Source organism: Cupressus sempervirens, chromosome 11, assembly GCF_028749045.1.
Source record: "Cupressus sempervirens isolate cs-2001-9-10 chromosome 11, ASM2874904v1, whole genome shotgun sequence".
Taxonomy (NCBI): domain Eukaryota; kingdom Viridiplantae; phylum Streptophyta; class Pinopsida; order Cupressales; family Cupressaceae; genus Cupressus; species Cupressus sempervirens.
The window spans coordinates 392911754-392930729 of NC_143128.1; the positions used below are offsets into that span (position 1 = coordinate 392911754).

At 35.4% G+C, this 18976-nt stretch overlaps 1 protein-coding gene and 1 pseudogene across 3 annotated transcripts; both read right to left on the minus strand.

The window, feature by feature from the left end:
• Window positions 1-4904: 4904 nt before the first annotated feature.
• Window positions 4905-14099, minus strand: LOC149529674 (uncharacterized). Of its 2 annotated transcripts, none has more exons than XM_089811924.1 (2): window positions 14010-14099; window positions 4905-7101 (listed from the first exon to the last, which is right to left on the minus strand). In XM_089811924.1, exon 2 carries the CDS (start codon window positions 6160-6162, stop codon window positions 5803-5805), a length of 360 nt encoding a protein of 119 aa, XP_089668050.1. In that variant the 5' UTR covers window positions 6163-7101; window positions 14010-14099; the 3' UTR covers window positions 4905-5802. The 2 variants fall into 2 exon arrangements, with proteins under 2 accessions (XP_089668050.1, XP_089668049.1); XM_089811923.1 differs by lacking the exon at window positions 14010-14099 and adding an exon at window positions 7216-7930.
• On the minus strand, window positions 8446-15577 carry LOC149529675 (pentatricopeptide repeat-containing protein At5g48910-like; annotated as a pseudogene). Its single transcript, XR_016358359.1, has 5 exons — window positions 15482-15577; window positions 15146-15257; window positions 14949-15107; window positions 13368-14537; window positions 8446-11402 (listed from the first exon to the last, which is right to left on the minus strand). The product of XR_016358359.1 is annotated as a pentatricopeptide repeat-containing protein At5g48910-like (transcript).
• Between the last annotated feature and the right edge of the window lie 3399 nt (window positions 15578-18976).

Genomic DNA, 18976 nt, shown 5'->3' on the forward strand with positions numbered 1-18976 from the left:
ATTCATCATTTGAATTTAATAGGTCCAAATGATTATTATTCTTAACATTTGGAACTACTCCTCTACAATAATCATCATTTAGCAGTTATGAGATGATCAAACGACGAATGATGCAGGAACAGCATATATAAAGGCTCCAATTACATCACAAATGAAGAGTCTGGTAAAATCAAGAGAGACACAATTAGAGGGAAAAAATGTTATGACTGTTGGCCTTCACACATTAACACAGATAAGCATTTTATCCAAGCATATACACTAGATTGCAGTTACTCTATAATCCGTAATCCAGATAGAAATTATTGTCATAAAAATGCCCTGCGGATGGTGACCTTCAATTTCCATCCGTACTGGCCAGTAGTGAATAAACTCAAGGCAGAGTTATAGACAACAAAGCACTGAGAAAAGCAAGCGAAGTAGCTATGTACACAAAAAGTATCTGAAAGAATCTGAAGAGAAGCCATGTCACTGTTGCTTGAAAAGAAGCCATTTTTGCAGTGGCTAATGTACACTCGAAAGTGTCCCACTCTAAACCCTTCTATCCAAACGATTCCATGAGATGGGAATGCTTGGATGCCGGCTTAGAGCTCCCTATCCACGGAGTGCAAGAGAGTATATTTCAAGAATAAGAAGGCTCTCAGATGAGCCTTAGAGATACTCTTCTTGCTAGTAAACCATGCAATGGGAGGTTCCAAAGACAAGATGCAAGAATGCAAATGTCCCAAGGAGTTCCTCAAGAACGCAATGCAACTAAAGATTAAATTAGAATGAATATGAAAAATGCAGCTATTCTAAGCATGGATGAGAGTGTTACAATACTATTATTAAGCTATGTGAGATTAAGCTACATGTAAAAATGAAAGCTAAGCTAAGATGCTATGGTATGAGAGAATGTAGACAAGAAATAGAAGTTCTCCACAAAGCTCCAAAGAAACCTGTTAGAAAACCTACAGCATAACAATATTCAAAAGATGGATGGATTGAGGGGGAAAGCTCTCTCCCTTTTAAAGATGTATGGACGGTGGAGATCAAGATGAAGATGGTGGATGATCAACGGTGGAATTCGAAAATAGGAGTGATCCATGTGCACACACAAATCAACCAATAGAATATAAGTTGACTTGTCATATAAGACAAAAGTCACAAAGCCTTTTCTTTTAATTGCAAAATAGAAAAAGGACTTTATGTGTGCACTTTAAGTGGGTTATAAGAATGGGGTCTTTTATTTAATTAAAAGGGGACATGTTCTTTTAATCAAATAATGAACTTAGGATAGCATTGTCAAACTATAGGTTATAATCAAATAAATTGATTATTAGCAATTTGGTCTAGGTAAATGATTAAATTAATTTAGCCAAAATGCTGAGAAGGGGGCTAATAGTCTAGATGACCATTTTTAGATGATTACAGCTAACAGCACACTGTTCACAGCATGCTCCAGAACCTCAACACACCTACTTGCAATCTTGGTCATCAATCTTGGTCATAGAAAGCATGGTCAATATGCGTTTCAGCAACCACTGGAATCTGAAGTAATCAAATAATCAAACGGCGAGGAAAATGCCATTGACTGAGATAGAACATTCAAAATGCCACAACACCTGAGGCACATTCGCTTATAAACTCATCAAGAACACCATTTTGTGCATATCCTGTAATCATAGTCCATGAGACTGCATTTTTTTGGGGTACTTTTTTGAACATTTCATTTATCTTATCTATTCTTCCACATATTGCATGTAGATATGTCAATCCACTTGCAACTATAGCATCTGAGAAAAAGCACTTTTGTTTTACTTCGGTGTAAGTCAACACCCTCATGTAAATCTCTCATGTAGCGCACTAGGGACAGGCTAGAAGAATGCTGGCAAAGTTGTGGAGACTGGCTTTATGCATGTCAAGTACATTTTCTTTAAAGTTTCCAAACCTCTTTTAACAAATCCATTCCATGCAAATCCTATAATCGTTCCATTTCCATGAGACTAACTCGCTGTCATTTTGTGAAACAGTTGATGTGCCTTGTATGCACTTCCACATTTTATATACATTTGTCTGAAGGCACTGGTAACTATAACATCCAACAAAAAGCCCTTTTCCATAATGCTTTCACGAATTCTCATTCTCTATTCAAAAGCTCTTGTTTTGGCACAGAGTTCTGAAGGGTGATAAAAGTGAACTCATTGGATTGAACACTAATTTGTTGCATTTAGTGAAACACTGCAGCGACTGTAAAAAGTTGCAACACTTGCTTCTGACAATTTGTAGACAGGAATGGAACCCCAATCATAGAGCTGAAAAAAATGTTCCATGAAATCCCTGCAGCTTAACCCACTGAACTAATAAGCAGAAAACAAATTTTAGATAAATTGAATTGTAATTGGCTAGAAGAGTATGGATTGTTTAGTGTATAAAAACAACAGCCACTGAACTAATAAGCAGAAAACAAAATTTAGATAAATTGAATTGTAATTGGCTAGAAGAGTATGGATTATTCAGTGTATAAAAACACCATGGCTGTTGTACTTTCATGGCAGGAACTAAAAATTTAGTGACACACTCATGCAAATAGTTGGATGTTTGAATTGTGTCCAGAATTACAAAACTTTGCCCACAAACAATTACCGAAGTCAAGAAATTTGATATATTTTTTGTTCAAGGCTTGTAACAACATTTCATGAAGTATCACGAGGACTTGTTTGTAATGTATTAATGTTTTCTCTCAATGCAATTCAAGAAAAAAGTATGTTCAATTTGGAGTTCGAAACTTGAGATTTTGCATTTACTAATGTAAAATCGGTTATATGCTATCAGGTTTTATTATTTTTTATAAATGCAATTATCTCTCAATATTTAGTACGCTTCATCAAAGTTCAACATGTTTCAGATATGTAATGACCACGGTACTTTCCTTTTCTATTAAATTTACTCTGCAGCTTAATTGCATCAATATTTAGCAACCAGGTAAACCTACAAACCCAAACAAATACCACCGCTCCTTTAAAAATCATAGTTCAATTAAGTTTAAAACTATTTAACTGTCGCCTATCAATTTACTCCTCTCCTTTATACCATTTTACAGGCCTCGTGGTGCGTATTATTCTAATATCAAATATAATATGAAAAACCTGTAACTTTACCCTACATGTTAATTGCTAAAACTTACTTTCATTTTAAAAGTATGTAAACCTTAATGGCTCAAAATAGTTTATTGTAATGAAACTTGAAAACAATAGAATTCTACAAACATATTATCCCTCAAACTATTAATGAAAACAATCAAATTCCACAAACATATGATCCCTCAAATCAACAAGAGATGCAAAGCGTTGAGTTCCTGGCTAAAGCATATTTTCATTTTGTTTGAAGAGGTGTAAGGGTAAGTTGAAAGTTTTGAACATTCTAGTTTAAAGTATCACAAAGTATGATTTATATAATATAGTATAGTTATATGAAATATTAAAATGCATCGAGAAGGAAATAAATGCATCTGGTTAGGAAAGAGAACTGAATATCATGGAAAGCAGGCGAAGCATTGATTTGATGTCCTGAAAAGGCCACTTTTATATTCAAACAGTACACATACAATAGTGTTCAGAATAGTCCATATACAGCATTATATAGAATTGTTTGCAAAGATAAAGAATCTAAGAGCCAAACCAAGCAACAAGTGTAACCGAGATTTGAGCAATTCATTTATATTTATGTTGCAAAGACTTTTTTGTAGATTTCTTAAATGTTGCAGAGCTTAACATCCATTGACAGTGAGAACATAATATGGTGTTTAGCATGTACACGTAGCAAATGGCACGGACATGCATTGTATCAGACTATTACCTTCAATCTTAATCTATTGTCTTACATAATTAACATTTATCTACTTCAATTGCAGCTGAAAAAAAACTCTACAAAATAGTCTGCTTGTGAATCAGTGAACATGTTCTTTTGTATGAACGAATATTTATAATATAATATAAAAATAGTACAAATTTGAAATGGTTGTAAATATGAAGAGTGCTTAAGTTGTCAGGTCATTGCAAAGTTGCCAACACAACAATACTTCTGAGGGAAATTGTGGTTATAGGAGTACATGCAAACCACATATAGCTGGAAATCTGGAACACGTTATACCCAGATTGAGGGAAGTGTCATCAACAATAGTCCTGCCAAAAAAGCATAAGAGATGCTTTTCCAGGCTGGAGGAGAATGAGATGGAGAATGAAATTGGGAATTGGATTGAGAATGAGAATGAAAGTTTGGAGACTGATATTACTGATGAGGAGCACCATCTCTTGACTGCTGAGCCAGAGAAACAGCTGCCCATTAGCTTCCACAAGCGCCCTCTTCCCAATGAAGCAGCAAGAACTCCTTTTCCTGTCACTATTCATAAATCAGTTGCTGTCCCACTGGTAAGAACAAGTTACCTACCAAGGTCCATGAATGCTCAACCTATCACAGAGTTTTTAACACAGGGAAGGCTCTGGGTAGGCATTAGAGATGTCACTAGGGAACTGGTAGGGTCTTGGAGACTAGGTGCTAAACATGGCAATGGAGCTTTAGAAAGTACATGTCAAATTGCAGTGAATCTCCAATAAAATATCATAATGCATAACCTATATAGTTATATCCAATTAGCATCACATTGGCATTTCCAAATTGTAAGTAGAAGAGAAACGCAGATGGTGGAGTGATCCAGTTTCTCCTACATTTGGAGAACCCCTAGTGTGTAAAGTCACATCTAGCTATATACTACTATTGTGTAAGTATGCAGTAGAGGTAGCAAACCAATTGACATGTGAGCTGGAGGAGCTTTCATCGTTGTTCAAGAAATAACCTTGACAAATGTTAGTGATGCAGAGATAAACTCAACGGAAGCAAAAACAAAAGGAACCAGCACCAGAAAGAGATAGATAACAATATTCTTCTAATTGATTTATCAAATGAACAGTATATACACTTGCTCTCCTAAAGATTTCTTCTCTCTGTAACTTTGTATCCAAAAACTTGACCTAAACCTAAACACTTCGTATCCAAAAACTTTTATCTAGAGCAACTTCACTCAAAAAACCTGTCCAACTCTAAACCCAAAGACTCCATTTATACAAGCTAAAACGGTCTAGGGAACATTCTAGATTATTACATAGGAAAACTGACCCTACGAGACCAAAACAGCTTACAGAAAGATCTAGATCCTTATCTCTTGCCAAAATGGCTTATAGACTATTCCAGAACAATATAGAATAGGGTAAACCGACCCCACAAGGACTTGTACAAATCCCAAGATAAACTCTCCTAGTCGGCTCGCGCAAAACTGATGCTTGGTAGTGACTGATTGGCATATGTACATTCTTTATTTGGGTGCTTCTACACCATACTCCTCGGGACAATAGAATCCAAGTCCCTTGGATTGGCCTTCCTTTTTCGTGCCTTCCAATTTTTTGGTATTTGCTGTTTGTACTCTTGACCAGTATCCAAATCAACTGTCATATGTGCGTAAACTTTTGCCATATTCAAATAGAACACCTACAAACCTACAATGAATGGATTAGATGGAACCTCATTAAATATGACTTCACCAATTTGGGTTACTGTAGGAACTGCTGCATCCTTTGCTGTGATGTCTTTATGCTGCAATATCTCCATGCGTGTAGACAAATTCATCACTATTGGAGCCTCCTCTATCCTCTTAGCTTCATCACAAGTCTTTTTCCTTGCTGCTAGTATCCTTTTGATAGGCCAAACCACCTTCTTTCTTAACTTCAAATGCCATTTCTTGGCTGCACTAAGGACCAGTACATCCAGCCCTTAATGAACCGTTTCATCACAATGCTCATCAACCATTTCAACCTCTTTTCTATCTTCAAAAACTTCTATATCATAAGTTTCATCAAAAACATGTCGTTGCTCACCTTGTATATCTGCATCCCTGTGTTCCTTTGGTATGTCAGCATCGATCTGTTCATCTGGTATATCAGCATCAATGTGATCAGGTTGTTCTTTCAACGGACAACTCTTCTCTTCCAATGTCTTAGTACAGGCTTCTATAATTTGAATTGGTTGATGCTCTAGATCTGTATTTTCTTTTTCCATATTTTTCTGCAATTCCTCTTTTAGTTGCACTAAATTTTCTTCATGCTTTCTCAATTCTTGTGTTAGGAATTCCATTCGTTCTTTTATCTCTTATCTATTCTGGCTTCCTCTTCTCTTTTCTTCCTTTTCTCTTCCGCTCTTTTCCTTGCTTCTTCCTTCTTCTTGTTCTGAAAACCCCAATATGAAACCCATGCATCGAATAGTATCTTTTGATCATGAGATAAATCTCCTCTTGTGACCATTGTCTCCTATCTAGGTTCTCTCCACTCAACCTAGTCTTTTGGCCACACTTACAAGTTCTTTCCTCAACCTGTCACAAAATCCAATTTGCCTTAGAAGCTGAAAGCTTTCCCCAAGCTTTTCCCAAGCGCCTTAGGAGCTTTCCCCAAGCTCTGAGACCAAAAATGATGCAGAGATAAACTCAATGAAAGCAAAAACAAAAGGAACCAGCACCAAAAAGAGAAAGATAACAATATTCTTCTAATTGATTTATCAAATGAACAGTATATACACTTGCTCTCCTAAAGATTTCTTCTCCCCGTAACTTCATATCCAAAAACTTGATCTAAACCTAAACACTTCGTATCCAAAAACTTTTATCCAGAGCAACTTCACTTTAAAAAATCTATCCAACTCTAAACCCGAAGATTCCATTTATACAAGCTAAAACGGTCTAGGGAACATTCTAGATTATTACATAGGAAAACTGACCCTACAAGACCAAAATGGCTTACAGAAAGATCTAGATCCTTATCTCTTGCCAAAAAGGCTTATAGACTGTTCCAAAACAATATAGAATAGGGTAAACCAACCCCACAAGGACCTATACAAATCCCAACATAAACTCCCCTAGTCGGCTTTCGCAGAATTGACACTCGGTAGTGACTGATTGGCATATGTACATTCTTTATTTGGGTGCTTTTGCACCAGTTAGAAATTTATTTTCCTCAAAGAGACGATACCTTTTGCCTCAGTCCCGTACAATGAAAATGAAGTCGCCTTGGACTTTTCAGCCTGAAAACAATTCGGAAATCAGGAATAGGCAAAAAATCAGATGTCAAATTGGACTAAACCAAATAAGATGCACTGAAAAATCAAATGAACATAGAAGAAAGCTATGGATTGTACTTGTCAGATAAAAGAACTTAGATCTTTTGCAACTACATCATTAGTGTGAACAAAGTATTGCCTGAAAATGGCAAATTAAAAATCTTACATCAGAATAAGTTTAGACTTAAAAGAAACCCAACTGTGGGTTCTTTCAAACCAAAATTTTCATAGATTTATATAAACTAAAATATATTGCAAAGAAAATCCACAAAGATAATAACGTAAAACTTAAAATGCAAACAAGTTTTTTGTTCAGACTTACATGACATCAGCAAAGCAAGGTTGTCTTGCAAGGGATCTGTTTAAGTCAGCAGTATACATATAATCCATCAAAACCCCCCGAAATCAGTGACAGTTATGGTTAATCTTGTCCATATTGTTAATTCATTGACATTTAACAGCCTCTAGGAATTCATTTACAAAATTAAGATATATTTTGAGTGGGACATTTTGACAACAATAGGAGAGTAGAGTATACAACACCAACAATGCACTGTGCTTTGTAGATAATTGGCTCAGATTCAGAATTACTTGACATCAGCAGAGCATTATGGTCTTGCAAGGGATTTGTTTAAGTCAGCAGCATACATATAATCCATCAAAACCCCCCTAAATCAGTGACGGTTATGGCTAATCTTGTCCATATTGTTAATCCATTGACAGTTAACAGTCTCTGCAAATTCATTTACAAAATTAAGATATATTTTGAGTGGAACATTTTGACGACAAAAAATAGAGCAGACTATACAGGACTAACAATGCACTAACTTCCAATCTCACATTCACTACTAAAGAAACTGTAAAACTAAATTTATTATTTACCCTGATGTGTGCATTCTAGCCGAGATGCTTCACAAGCTCAAAATCATATCAAACATAATCACGTTGCAATTAACACCAGATCTGAGTACTAGATCTGGATCTGCAACTAACTTGTTTTATAATCCTAAATGAAGGGCACTTTAGCAACAAATCAACATCAAGGTCTGCCAGTATCAAAATCAGGAGACATTCAACTTTTTACAATTTAGTTTCTTCAAAGAAATTGCAGTAAGATCTGCCAGGCACTACTATTCTAGCTTATACCTCGTCTAAGTCCCCTTCCTTAACATTCATTGATATTTTCCCAGACCATTTCACTTAACGGAGTTATTAAAAAACATTTACAATAAGAATTTGCAGCAAGCAGACCTAGTGCTAAATTTTAGCCTAGTTTCTCCTGAAGGCAAATCAAAATCAGAGCACATATCCGCTGCAATATTGCTCAATTTAAATTTTATACAGATCCATAAAAATCCACAAAGAAAGACATTTTGACTTGGAATAGTCAAGAGCATTTCTAGACCGAGAAGAGATAGGAGGAGGAGATTCAATTCCATTTTCCATTCGCAATGACATATGCTCATCTCTCATGCAAACTGCTATTTTTTCCAAAAGCTATGCCGAGTTGAAGTGGTGTTTGGACAAGCTTGTTCTTATGTTAGCAGAAATTGATGTCCTGTTTATTTCTGTCCTCTATGAAGTGAAATCTTGGGAGCTTTGGCACATGGAAGGAGGAGTGTATGCAGCAGCATTTTCTGATTATCCTATCTCGACAAGCTTGATGAATGGAAAATGCCCTTGAATTTTCTGCAGTCATATCTGGTTAGGAAATTAGTCAGCATAAAGAGTAAGTCTACCGCTATTTTCTTTTTATTCATTGTGATGCATTATGTTTCCCCTTTTCCTCCATTACATGACCTTCATTTAAATCCTAGTTGAATGACTTTTTAAAGAGATTCTCGGTTTGGCACACAAAATATTATGAAATACCTGTTCCATTAGCTTGAGAACTGACAACCGTACCTTAATGGAGGAGGGATTGAATCGTTGAGTTTGATCATGAGCACCACTACATTCCAGAAACAGTAAAATGCGAATAAAAAACATTGCTGGAGAGAAAGCTCATTTGCATCTTACTACAAAACAAGCACTTCTACCCAAGTTGAGATAGTACATCTGCAAAAGAAATAAATAAGAATGCAATAACACAGTTGTTGATTCTATAATCTATGGAGATCTGAAATGTCCCAAAATCCAGGCTGATGTGAAATTGCAAAATATTAAGGCTCATCCAGAAAAACTGTAAGATCCATCCTCAAATGCTGACAATTGCCCTAAACCTAGAGTGCTACCACTTTAAAGTATCCAAACTCTAATCAAACAGTGGGTGAAACTTGAAAGTACCAATTTGATAAACAAAAAAACGAGAAACTCAAAATGTGAATAGATCTAAGGGTACCAAATTCACTAACTTCAAAGTTCAAACAAATGTCCAACATTTCATCCAGGAGGCACTCAGCTGCAGACTGCGTTCAAGTACAAGAACAAAAAACACTCAAATCTGCTCCAAACCGACACCTAACAAGGGCTATGAATACTCATCTGATACACCCACAAGATAAAAAAGCCACTCACTGAGAAGCTGTAAGCAAATAGAGATCAGATGTAAATCATAACCAGCCCGACTGATACCCTTCAGCTATGCCCTATATTCACCAAATAAGCTACAAAAATTGCATCGACAACTCACCGTCAGAACCTCCTTCATGATGGTGCTAACTGCAGCCATGACTTCTCGAGACAATATAAAGATCCTTTCCTAGATATTTAGCCAGTCACAAAACCCTAATTCTGATCTGTCGAGGGCAATTACAGATTTATGTAGGGAAAACCATCGATTTGCCCCGTCACCCCTCAAATCAGAGAAGACAATTAAGCAACAAACCCCCAAGATATGATGCCTGAGAACCCAAAGCTATGTTCCTGTGATTCACTCTCATGAAATTCACAGGTAGGAAGTACGGCTTTCATTTCGCTACATTGTTGGCTGACAGAGACACCGTGACAATGGTGACGGTGGAGAGAAAATGCAAGAAGCTTCCAGAATTGGCATTAATGAACCTTCTAAATATTTTCATGGTTATGATTTAAGAAATTTTGTATTTTTCCAAAGAAAAAATGGTTTTTCTGCTTGCTCTGACCGATGAGAAATCAGAAAAAACATATTTTCAGATCATTCAAAAATAATATTAAAGATCAATTATAATGTTTTTGTCCTCGAAAGGTCGATTGACTAAGTCGAATAAAAAATTTTGCGGATGCATAAGTATTCTACCATAGGCAGCAACTATAATGAAAACAGTCGAACTCTACTAACATTTTATCCCTCAAAGTAATAACTGGCATGTGAAGCTTCTTCACAGACTTCTAAACCATAAGTCTAGAGGTTATGAGCATCTATCTTTTACAAATATTATGATTTTTATGAAGAGAACTTATCTGTATTATGTGATAGGTGGTGAATCAGATTTATAAGCAAATAAAAAGGTTCTTCAGAGAAATCCCAGAGGCCAATCTTATGATTGTGATGTTTACTCCTCAACTAATGAAATCCAACAATTAGATTTGAAGAATTCAGGGCAACTGACCCTGATTCTTGGTAAACTGTTAATAGCATGTCCTGATCGTAGAGCTGATAAAATGTACCTGGAAACATGTGATTTGGGTTCAAATTGGCAGAACTGACGAAGGTATAACACAATATAATTAATCGAGACAAAAAGACAACAAAAAATGGAGAATGAATGTGAAAACTAGGATGAAGAATGGTCTGTTAATCATATGTACATCCCGGAAAAGAATTGATCATAGCCTTCCACCACGTTTCCTGCTACCACTGCAGCTTTAATTTCCTTCAAGCCTTCACATATTCCACACTTCACACGTTCCCATTCCTCGACCTCGTCCTCCAGCTTTTCAGTCTGAAAACTCATTCAACATCGTGATCCTTAGTGGTAATCTAAAATATAAATTAACAAAAAATCGTCAGTATCTCTAGTAGAGATGCATGGTATACAATTTCATTTCATTAAGTCAAAGGCGATTCTTCCGATATATCATATATTCACTATGTGATGTCAGTGCCACTGCAAGTGTGACCATATATCTTGTTACAGTGCAACTGTAAGTTTATAGCTTGCTACTCTCAGCATCACCAATAATCTCCACAAGAACAATGGTTATGCTTGAAATGATGGAAACGGTTGGAATCTCTAACAATAATTTCTCTTGCAACAATCCTGGAGATAAAACTTGGTTGCAGTGTGGCAGTCGCTGCATACTTGAAGGTTCTTGACAACTCTAATAGTTGTTCCAGCGGATATGTGTGATGTGGAGCACACAGCAGAAGGGAAATGTAAATGATAAAGCTTTCTAATATACTCTATTCATAACAATACAGAGAATTATAACTGTGAAAATGAAGAAACCACAAGATATGAACCGGAAACTTAATTCTTCTTTTCATTATTCCATTTCAGATTACATTCTCCATTCATCGATTCTCATTCATTCCTCTTACTCTGCCCTATTCTACCCTCCTACTGCTTCCTTTCATCGAATGACAGAATATAATAAAGATTTCCCCAAAACTAATTTCCAACTACCCACAACTGACTCACTCTAATTCCTCTAACGGTTCTTCATGACCAAAGAGTAAACATATTACTAATGCATTTATTAAATCAAAATACTAATGTCTCCCCAACCAATTACATCCATATTGACTTTGAAAAAATTATAATGCATGTAATGTCCGGAGTCTATGAATTGTTTTGAATCTTGTGATGCTCCTGCATCATACTCCTAGGGACAGAAAAATTCAAGTCCCGTTGAATTGTTGTGATCTTCTTCCGAGTCTTCCAATTGTATGGTATCACAATGATGACTGAATTAATGCTGCTTGCCATAACATGCTGATTCCAAACTATAGAATGAATACCCTTTATGGTATCTTCGTTGAATTTTGGAAGAAATACCTTAGTCAGCCTCATATCACGTGCATACCAATCAACTGGATCCACAATATGATCTTCTCCCTGTTTGTAAATCTCTAGAGCATCACATTCATCAACAAATACTTCATCCCTGTCATCAATAGTCTTCTCTTCAGCCTGTAATCCTTGGACTATGTCCATTCCGTCTTGATCATTTTTGTCAACATCTCCATCATCCAGGCAATTTATTTCTTCAACCATACCTATCACCAACTCTCCCTCATCCGCAAGAACCTTTTCCTCACAAGGTTCAACAACAACCTCTTGTTGTTCACTCTCACTCTCACTCTCTACACCAGCATTCATCTGCTGTTCGTGCCCTTCCAATGGAATGTGTACCACTTCTTGATCCTTGTCTTCATCAACAACTTCATCTTCATCTACTGCTTGCTCCAAAAGCAATGCTATCCTCTCCCATTTTGCAATACTCTTATCTAACTCTTCTCTAAGATTCTTGTAACTTTTTTTTTCTAGTTCTTCCAAAACCCTTCTTAGGCTTCTCAACTCCTCTTGTTTCATCCATTCTATTTCTTTCTTTCTTGCTTCTTCTTCCTTCTTCTTTCTTTCTCTTTCTTCTCTCTCCTTTTTATCGCCATACAAGTACTCTTTTAATGCCTTAATTATTTCTCTTTCACTCCTTGTCAAAACCATCTTCTCAAATCAATCTAGGGTTCATTAGATATCCAGCCACCACCTTGGAACACTCTTAGAGGATAATTCAACTCCAAGCATCAACAAGGGACCTTCAACCTGCCAAATCCTAGATCTTCTTCCCAGACCTTTTGCTGTGCTCTGATACCAATCTGATGTGGAGCACACAGCAGAAAGGAAATGTAAATGATAAAGCTTTCTAATATATTCTGTTCATAACAATACAGAGAATCACAAACAAAGAATTATAACTGTGAAAATGAAGAAACCACAAGATATGAACCGGAAACTTAATTCTTCTTTTCATTATTCCATTTCAGATTACATTCTCCATTCATCGATTCTCATTCATTCCTCTTACTCTGCCCTATTCTACCCTCCTACTGCTTCCTTTCATCGAATGACAAAATATAATAAAGATTTCCCCAAAACTAATTTCCAACTACCCACAACTGACTCAGTCTAATTCCTCTAACGGTTCTTCATGACCGAAGAGTAAACATATTACTAATGCATTTATTAAATTAAAATACTAATGTCTCCCCAACCAATTACATCCATATTGACTTTGAAAAAATTATAATGCATGTAATGTCCGGAGTGTATGAATTGTTTTGAATCTTGTGATGCTCCTGCATCAATGTGTAACAACCCGAATGCAATTGCAAATTTCTCACTATGGTAGCCGAACATCATTTAGCAGAGGTTTTGAATCTGGAGCATACCCTGCTGCCTTCAGCTCCGAAGACAGTTTCTCCAATTTTGCATAGATCTCGTGTTTCTGGGTGTGATTTGTCACCTACACAAAAAACATGAACTGTTTTATGACCTTCAATCCAACTGCATCCAGGTATCTTCCTTATCCGTCTATCTTTCATCAATTTACTTACAATCTGAACATCGTTCCATCTGCCTATTTCGGCATACATTTTTGACAGAAGAACATAAGGTGCGGTATTCGTATGATCCAACTCAAAAAGAAGTGTTGCTACAAATTCTCCTAGATGAAAATTCTTGTGTGATCTGCAAGAACCAAGCAAACTCATCCACACAACTGAATCAGGTTTTATTGTTATTTTGATGATAAAATTTAAGGCTCCCTCAAAGCAGCCAACAAGTCCAAGAATATCAACCATGCATACATAATGCTCAACTGTAGGTATAATGCAATAAGAATGAGTCATCTGATTGAAGTATTTACAGCTATCATCCAATAGACCTGCATGGCTGCATGCAAATAAAACACAAACAAAGCTTATATAGTTGGGTTTGGTTTCACGGGACCTCATAAGCTCAAAGAGTTTAAGGGCGTCCTGGCTATGGCCATGCATCGCATAACCTGATATCATTGTGTTCCATGAAGCCACGTCCGCATGTTTCAGTTTGTCAAACAGGTTACGAACCTTCTTTATGCTGCAACATTTTGCATATATGTCTACCTGGGAAGTCGCAACTACATCAGATAAAAACCCCATTTCAATTTTTTTTGATGGAACTCCATACCTTGTTTCAAAGCTCCAATTTTGGAACATGCCGGCAGGATACTGGCAAATGTCAATTTGTCGGGGTTTATATCTGTCGATTGCATTTTCTCAAAGATCTCCACAGCTTTTTCAACTTGGCCATTTTGTGCATATCCAGCAATTATTGCATTCGATGAGAATGCATTGCGGTCGGGCATTTCTTTGAAAAGAGTTAACGCCTCATCAAGAAAACCATTCTGTGCGTATCCTGTGATCATTGCGGTCCATGTAAAAACATTTGCCTTACGCACTTTGTCGAACATATCACGCGCCTTGCCCTGGGTCCCATGGGGGTTTGGGCTCTATATTTAAGGCGCTGGACGTTAATATTTTGGGGGGCTAAAGCTTAATTTAGAATCTTTTCCTATTAACTAGGAGCCCCTACTTTTTAGTTGAGCGGATGCAAAAGGCGGGAGGGGTTGGAAATAGCCCTTACTGTTTAGGGAAGAATTCTGCCACTTGGCAAAAACCTACCTTTCATTTTCTCTCCAAATTGAAATCATCTTACCAAAAATTCTAAAAACAACAGTTTATAATTTTAATATTTCCTTCAATTTAGGAGCTAATTTTTTTAAGCAGATTTATATGTAATGCCCATGAGACAGCTCCCCTTTAAATGTTCTTAAAAAAGCTCAACGGCACCCGTTCTATTTTTAAGCAAGCGGGTGCCCATGGGACCTCAACTTACTAATGCTAGCACACTTTGCATACAGGTTTATTAGAGAAGTCGCAACTACTTTATTTGACAAAAGCCCACTTTCAATTATTTTGGCATGGACACTCATACCCTGTTCTAAAGCTCCCATTTTGGCACAAGCTAGGAGGATACTCACAAAGGTGGACGAGTTTGTCTTTTCCCCTGTCAATTGTATTTGGTTGAAAAGTTCGAATTTTCACTTGCGAATTGTATTTGGTTGAAAAGTTCGAAGGCATTTTGTGCATACCCAGTAATGATAGTTGTTCATGATACTACATTTCATTGAGGCATTTTGTCGATCAATCTGTGTACCTTGAATGAATGAAGGAAGATATTTTAATGATGTCCCCCAGACCAGCTAGCCTATGGGATCCTTTTTATGTTCTTTTAAATGTCAACGTTCTGTTATGAATCTCGTTGTTTTATGTAGTCTTGTGTACTCAAAAATCTAATGTAATTGGCCCTCCTTCAAATTGTCCTCAAATTGCTTCCGGATATCATGGTATGTTGCACTCTCAAAGATGAAGTGTCATTACGTTTCTACACATCCCACTAGATGCATTTTCTTTCTTCCCAATCCTCCTTGGGCACCGTCCACCTTTTCGTCTCACACCGTAAATGATGGATTCCATTCGTAACTACGCCACTAATAGCCTATTTTTACCTTTCATATCTACGCGAAGGTAATCTTTAATCTCATGGCACCACGTGGGGTTGAACTATTTCACATAGTGGACCTTTTTCTTCCTTAAGGGTGTGTTTGGTTGCAGGAATTGTTGAATGTGACATTCATCAATGCTAAAATAAACTCTTTTTTGGAATTTGTGCATTCTTAAAATAACTTTTGGAATATCATTTGAACATGTTTGTTTGTTCTAGAAGAGGAGTCGAAAGATATATATTCTGTGTTTGGTTGCAACAATTAAAATAGGAATTGGAATTTGTTTTTTTTTTTTAATTAATTTAATTTTTTGAGATCTAGTTATATTTTAAATATAATCAAAATTATTTTTAAAAAGCTTTTTTTTTGGGTTAATTATATTAAAAGCAAGTATCCTATTTTTTTTAAAAACTGACTTTATAGTTAATGTATAACACAACATTTGAAAGTATTCAAAATTAAATAAAATTATTTTAAATTATATTCAATGTATTATATAACTACTTATAATTTATTTTTGTATATTTTTGTTTATTATTTTAAAAAATCAAAAAGTTATTATTCTAAAATGTGTAGTTTTGATAGCATTAACATGACATTTCAACTTAGTTTAAATTAAAATATTTAAATCAAAACCTAAATATTTAAAAAAATACAAATAAGTCATATTTAAATGATCTTTCAACATGTTTTAATTAAAAACTAGAGACAAGATTTATTTGTAAAGATAATTTTATAAAGTTGATAAAAGATCTCAAATCTGATATGAGTCTTTTTTGTCATTTTAGAAAAATCCTATACAAGTTCTACTTATGGATTTTTTCGCATATGGTCCCAACAAATAAATGCAATTATGAAGCAAAGAAAACATCTTTAAAAGTAAATTTCAGCCCTCTGAGCCTTGCAACACTTACACTCTATTCCTTCGTCACGCACTGTACTTGTTGTTCCTTCATCACACACCATACTTGTTTGTGCATCACTGACCCAACCATAGAATCTGCACCCATCATGTCCCTACAATAGAAAATCTTGATTAGTTCTTAGCATAATAATTAATTATTCATTGCACTAATTTTTAAGAAAAATAATTATAATAACCACCTTTTTCCTGTTTGAGCAACACCAAAATTTACGCTCGAGATTTTTTTGTGTATTAGAGGTCTTTAACAAACATGGGCCAACACCACATCGACATGTTGGCACATTCATTAAAGCCATCAACCCTACAAGGTCAAAAGTAAATTTGTTATATGTAAATACACCCTACAATACATCAAATATATTAGCATAAAACAATGTTTATAAATCTTATTTTCTCTTTACTTCATAGAATCTATATTGATAATACTCAAATCCAGTAACAACGCAAAGCAATTATTCAAGAGTTTTGGATGCCCAAAAATACCTGTAGTAATGATTGAGTGAGCTTCCCACTATTATATATTGTTTATGATGAAAGCAATTATTAAAACACTACCATCAAGAGATTGTTTGTTTATATTATGATACTTGCTAAAATTTCTCTGATTTGTAGAAAGCTTTGGAAATTCTTATTTTTTTTAAGTGGAATCATGGATAACCCAATTGTTTGACAATATGCCTCCTTGTGGTCAAGCAGCATTGTGAAGGTATAGTGCACAACAATCATTTGACAAAATGCAAGTCCCAATCCATAAAGACAAATTCATATTAGTATCCTTCTTGATATGAACATTGTGGGTTTAATTGAAAAGTCTTTGAGAACTCTCAACAAAATATAGTTGACATGTATAATGTCAAATTCAATAACCTTTGTCAACATTTATATTGTCTGTACTAAAATAGAAGTAATTTAAGTCATGCTAGCCTACACTTGAGGGAAAAAAACTATATTTGACACCAATGCCAGATTCTGTTCTAAAATTTGTGTAACATGAATCCACTTGCCTTGTAGAAGACATAGACCTTTGTTTTCCCCCATTTGAAACCCCTGGTAATCTGATATTTGTTTTGAGTTTAGTCCAAGCTTCAATTTGACAAAAATAGCAGATTTTAGAAACTGATTTAGGCATGTACCTATTTGAATAAGGTTGAGAAACATTTCTAAATGGATGTTCTAAACAGAGAATAATTTCAGAGCTAGATTATTTCAAAATCTTAAATCTTTATAACAACTTCCTTCATTGTAAGGGTGATGCAATTTTGGCTACTGAACACAACCATATATAGAGGAGAATGTGTTTGTTCCTACAGGTTAGAGAAATTTATTCTATCTTTCTATTTAAAAACATGATATCAAATATAGGAGGAATAAGTAGTTCTAGGAGACTCAAGATTATCCTATCAGTAAAATTGTAGAATCAAACAAGTTTGCATGGGTTATATGTAATTTCTTTAGGTATGAGACAATAACTTGAAAAGATACAATTAAAATTGTGTCATTCAAATTTAAGTGGTGACATTCAAAGACGTTTTTCCTGATAACATATTCTAATAAGGAAACAATAACAAAATTCAAATGTCACGAACCATGTGATGTGTTGTTGTCTCAAAGTTCTAATGGAATAGTGTGTTGAGTGGCCTTGGCATTGCTTTTGGGACTATTTAGTTAAATTCCTCAATCCAATGCCATTTCATTAACCACCACGATTGCTAGTAATGCACCATCTTGGAAGGTGTTCTTATAAATTTAAAAACCTTTTCTATCATATGTTTTGATCAGCATCAAGAAAGTGATTCAAGGTGAATAATCTCAGGAAATGTGATGCCTGTGTGTGATCCATGCCCTTTCAAAGAATTTTATTTATTTCTCTGTACCTTCAAAAATAAGAATTTCCAGAACTTCAAATATCCTATTTTTCTATTTCTTATGAAATATCATAGGCTGGTAGGATGTACAGATTACTATACGAAGAATAGAAAGTTTGAGTCACAGCTCCCTAGAGCATTTTATTCAGATTTAAAATCCTTTTTGCAATTGACATTACTTGAACAGGCCCCTGTATAGGACACACACTGCTTTCAAGAAAGCTAATCTTATCAAGTTCAAATTGATACAAATTTGTTGTCAAAACAAACATACCTTATAAGTTGATGGTTTAAAAAAGATGCATTTATGGAAAGGAAAGCAATTACAGAAAAGACATTATTTATGATCATTTGGCTTTGGCATAGCTGCTACTGGTTGTGTCAAGGTAAGGTATAGTTGAAGGAGTCTACCCTGATATTTTAATCCAAAAAACTAATTTGCAAAAAGTCTTTTCTAAAATTTGTAATGCTAGAATTGAAGCTCCTCCCCTTTCCATCCATTATGCCCTCTACCCATGCACTTAAACATGATTAAACTACAACCATAATAGGAGTTGCATCAACATAGATTCTAGTAGGA